At 46.8% G+C, this 3,261-nt stretch overlaps 1 protein-coding gene across 1 annotated transcript; it reads right to left on the reverse strand.

Moving 5' to 3' along the window:
* Window positions 1-1,125: 1,125 nt before the first annotated feature.
* Window positions 1,126-2,783, reverse strand: LOC104069604 (pancreatic alpha-amylase-like; the record flags this gene model as incomplete). Its single annotated transcript, XM_009586341.1, has 6 exons — window positions 1,126-1,315; window positions 1,631-1,756; window positions 1,864-1,985; window positions 2,197-2,296; window positions 2,410-2,532; window positions 2,621-2,783. Coding segments are annotated over 6 exons (824 nt in total), but the record flags the coding sequence as incomplete, so codon positions are not given.
* Between the last annotated feature and the right edge of the window lie 478 nt (window positions 2,784-3,261).

Here is a 3,261-nt window from a genome sequence, read left to right on the forward strand (position 1 = left end):
GAGGGCTCCCTGACCTGACCCTGGGGGCAAACGACAGGTTTGCAATGGCTATTAACGTCCTGCCACATGGGTCTCCCAATCTTTGACACCGCTCTCTGAGCGGATCCAGGGGCTGTGTTTTGCCAGCAGGACCCTTCTCCTCAGCAAGGCGGTGCTGGCCACAGCGAGCAAGGGAGACAGACGGTAGGTCCAGCCTCTGGGCCAGGGAAACTACCCGGCCCCTTCCTCCCACACCATGACGGCTTTGCCAGACACTCCGAGCCCTTGGGCACGTTGAGAGCCAATATCCGCCCCCAATACCCGTGCACTCCCTCTCCTGCCACAAAAGGGAAACAGCCCTTAAAAGTACACCTTGACCTCAAAAACAATAAATCTGGGCATTCCTCTTCCGTTTCCCCATCCGGACCGGGTCGCAACAAGTACTTTTGGCCAAGCAGACATTCTGACTTAAAGCAAGGGCTGCACTCTCACATTTACCTCGGCATTTTCTCACGACTGACAACGAAATTGGGAGAGCCGCCAAATCTGTGCTGCATCTGTGTAATTCTCTGAGATACTCCAGAATAAGCAAGCCTCGTGCACCACGGAGACAAGAATATGCCGTGCTTCAGCCACTGTCACGAGGTCTAAGCAATGCGTGGACATACAGCTCGCTTCTCAGACACCTTCGGAACAGCCACAGTGAACGTTCGTTTGCAGCAAGCCACTGGGGCTAACGATGGAAGACCTGTGTTTTTGATTTGTGACTGACTGTGAACCAGGCAACCCGCTGGCTTGACTGATGTCATAGGCTGGAATAATTGATTGGCACGGCCCCGCTTCCTCTGCTGACCCAGACCCCAGGTGTTGGTTTGCGGTTTTCTTATTTATTTTATTTTCTCCCGTGTTTCTGTGATGTGGGAAATGGAGTGCTGCATTGCCTTAAAGCCCACCACCGCATTGCCCCTAGTTATGACGTGTTAAAGTTACAATCCAATTCACTAAGGGAAAAAGCATTACTCTTCCACTTGACTGCTGTTTATTATTCACCAGATACAGAGAATCACTCATGCTCGAATACCAGGGAATCACATATGGGGGAAACAGTCATGCGCAGACCAAACGGAGAAGGACATTTCTCCTGAGCTACCACTTGGCATTAATGTGAATTGCAACAAATGGATCTTCAGCATTGTTACTAATCTGGAAATTAGCCACTCCATCGCCAGAAACATACACCTGTTTTCCAGTACATTTGTTGCCCTCCTTTTGTCCAGAAATAACATCACAGTAGGTACCAGCAGGCAGTCCAGTTTGCAAATTGACATTCATATTCCTATGTGAAAATAAGTGAACGCTATTTATCCGTTGTTTTCAAAACAGGTATTTCAAACTGCGTATAGGATTTTTGAACCTGATGCTACTCCCTTACTTTGAAGGGCAATGTAAAGTGTGAGCTTTCTGATCCTATCCCTGCTTCGCTCCCTACGCTCCCGTTTTGGCTCTCTAGACCTGGCATGCAACCGGATGACTAGTTCAGGCTGTAGTGATCGCTCTCACCAGGAGAAGAGGACATTCCCCTTCCCATCAGTATTGATGATGAGGGATGCTATGCTTCTCTCTGGGGACACGGTCTCTCCCACTGACTTACCAGTCATCATTATTGAAAACGATGAAGCCTTTATTACCACGGCCAAAAGCTACTTGATTGCTGCCGTTGTCCCACCAGTTGGAGAAAGGCTGACCGTCTACCACATTACGGAAGATAACCATGTTCCTGAAAATGCAAGGAACAGCTGTCACTGTGGCTGCAAGAGCTCTAAAACCATGAGGAACATGAAGCAAAAGCAACCGCTTTTACTTATTTTCCCTCCAGTGTCCTACTTTATTTGACGCCAGCGATGTTCACAAACCCAGTCGTTGCCACAGGTAGTGTCTGCATTGATTGTAACAGGCTTTGTTGATCCATCCGAGTTACTTGGTGGTCCAATCCAGTCATTGACGTCCTGTAATTAAAGAGAGAAGTTTAAAACTTCTTGCTGAAAAGGCAGAGAGCCGATCTGGAGAGAAAAGCTAGATGGAGCATCAAATTTCCACCTGCTAGATCCAACATGGGACAGAGAAATCACTTAACAAATTTAAATGCGCTGGACTGCTTCTCTGGCGCTGTTCTGATCCTTATTCACCGCGATTTTATCTTGTGCATTACGAGCTTACCCGTCCATTTACAAAAGATCTTGGCCAGCGAAAACTTGACATCACACGTGTGAACCCATACGGATGAGCAAGCATGAAACCGACTGCCATTTTATAAAGCCTGTTCGTTAGACAAAAAAAGTAATGAGATGTGGAAAGAGAAACCGTGCCAGGGAACCGATAGACAAACAAGCAAAAGGAAGAAGCATCACCCAGACAAGAGCAATCCCTTACCTGGGGTCCCAGAAGGTTAAAATGGAAGCTCCACCGGCCCCATGGCCCCGCTGGTTGTCGTGATTATCCACAAAGACCAGGGCTCTGTCGGAAGGCACAAAGCCCCAGCCTTCTCCCCAGTTCCTAGCCAAAAAACACAAAGACCTGAAGCTACCCTGTCAACTGGCACATCCAGCATATCCCGAGTAAGTCACGGGATGTTCATCCTTACTTTAAGTAGGCCATCTTTTCTCCGTTCCACTTGCGGATCACCGTCCCCAGTTTTGCACCGTATTTGAATTCTGTCACTCGGCCATTTCCAAAGTAGTCACTGCCTTTGATCGGCTCTCCGCCCAAGTCAATTACCTGGTACAGGAAAGACAGAGCATTCCTTTCTACTTAAAAAAACAAACAAGTAAAAGGCATTGCCCTAGACATTGTTTTTACGAAGAAGCACTATTGAGCGAAGTGTATTATTTGGCTGACTTGCAAAATCGTACTTAAAGCTATTTTCTTCATTTTATCTCAGCCTAGCTGTGAATTTGTTTTCCATCTCCATCCTAAATCTCCTTACCCTGATTAATCACTACCGCATAATTAAGGCTTGGGCCACACCAACTTCATATTTAGTCTAGTCACCAGTGCCTCTGCTTCCAGCACATGGGCAACCTCATTTCTCTATGTAGCTATTTCTCTATGTAGTACGTTTCGCTATTTGCCCTAGACCTTGCAGGCAATGTACTGATTTAATAAAATGTGTCTAGCAGCTTTAGCTTCTGCTGACTGAAACCAACAATTACCTGCTTCTTAGGTCTTGTTAGCATTTGTTACTCAAACTTAAAACACAAATTCAGAACGTCAAGTAACGCTGGT

This window comes from Fulmarus glacialis, unplaced genomic scaffold, assembly GCF_000690835.1.
Source record: "Fulmarus glacialis isolate BGI_N327 unplaced genomic scaffold, ASM69083v1 C14117965, whole genome shotgun sequence".
In the NCBI taxonomy this organism is placed as follows: domain Eukaryota; kingdom Metazoa; phylum Chordata; class Aves; order Procellariiformes; family Procellariidae; genus Fulmarus; species Fulmarus glacialis.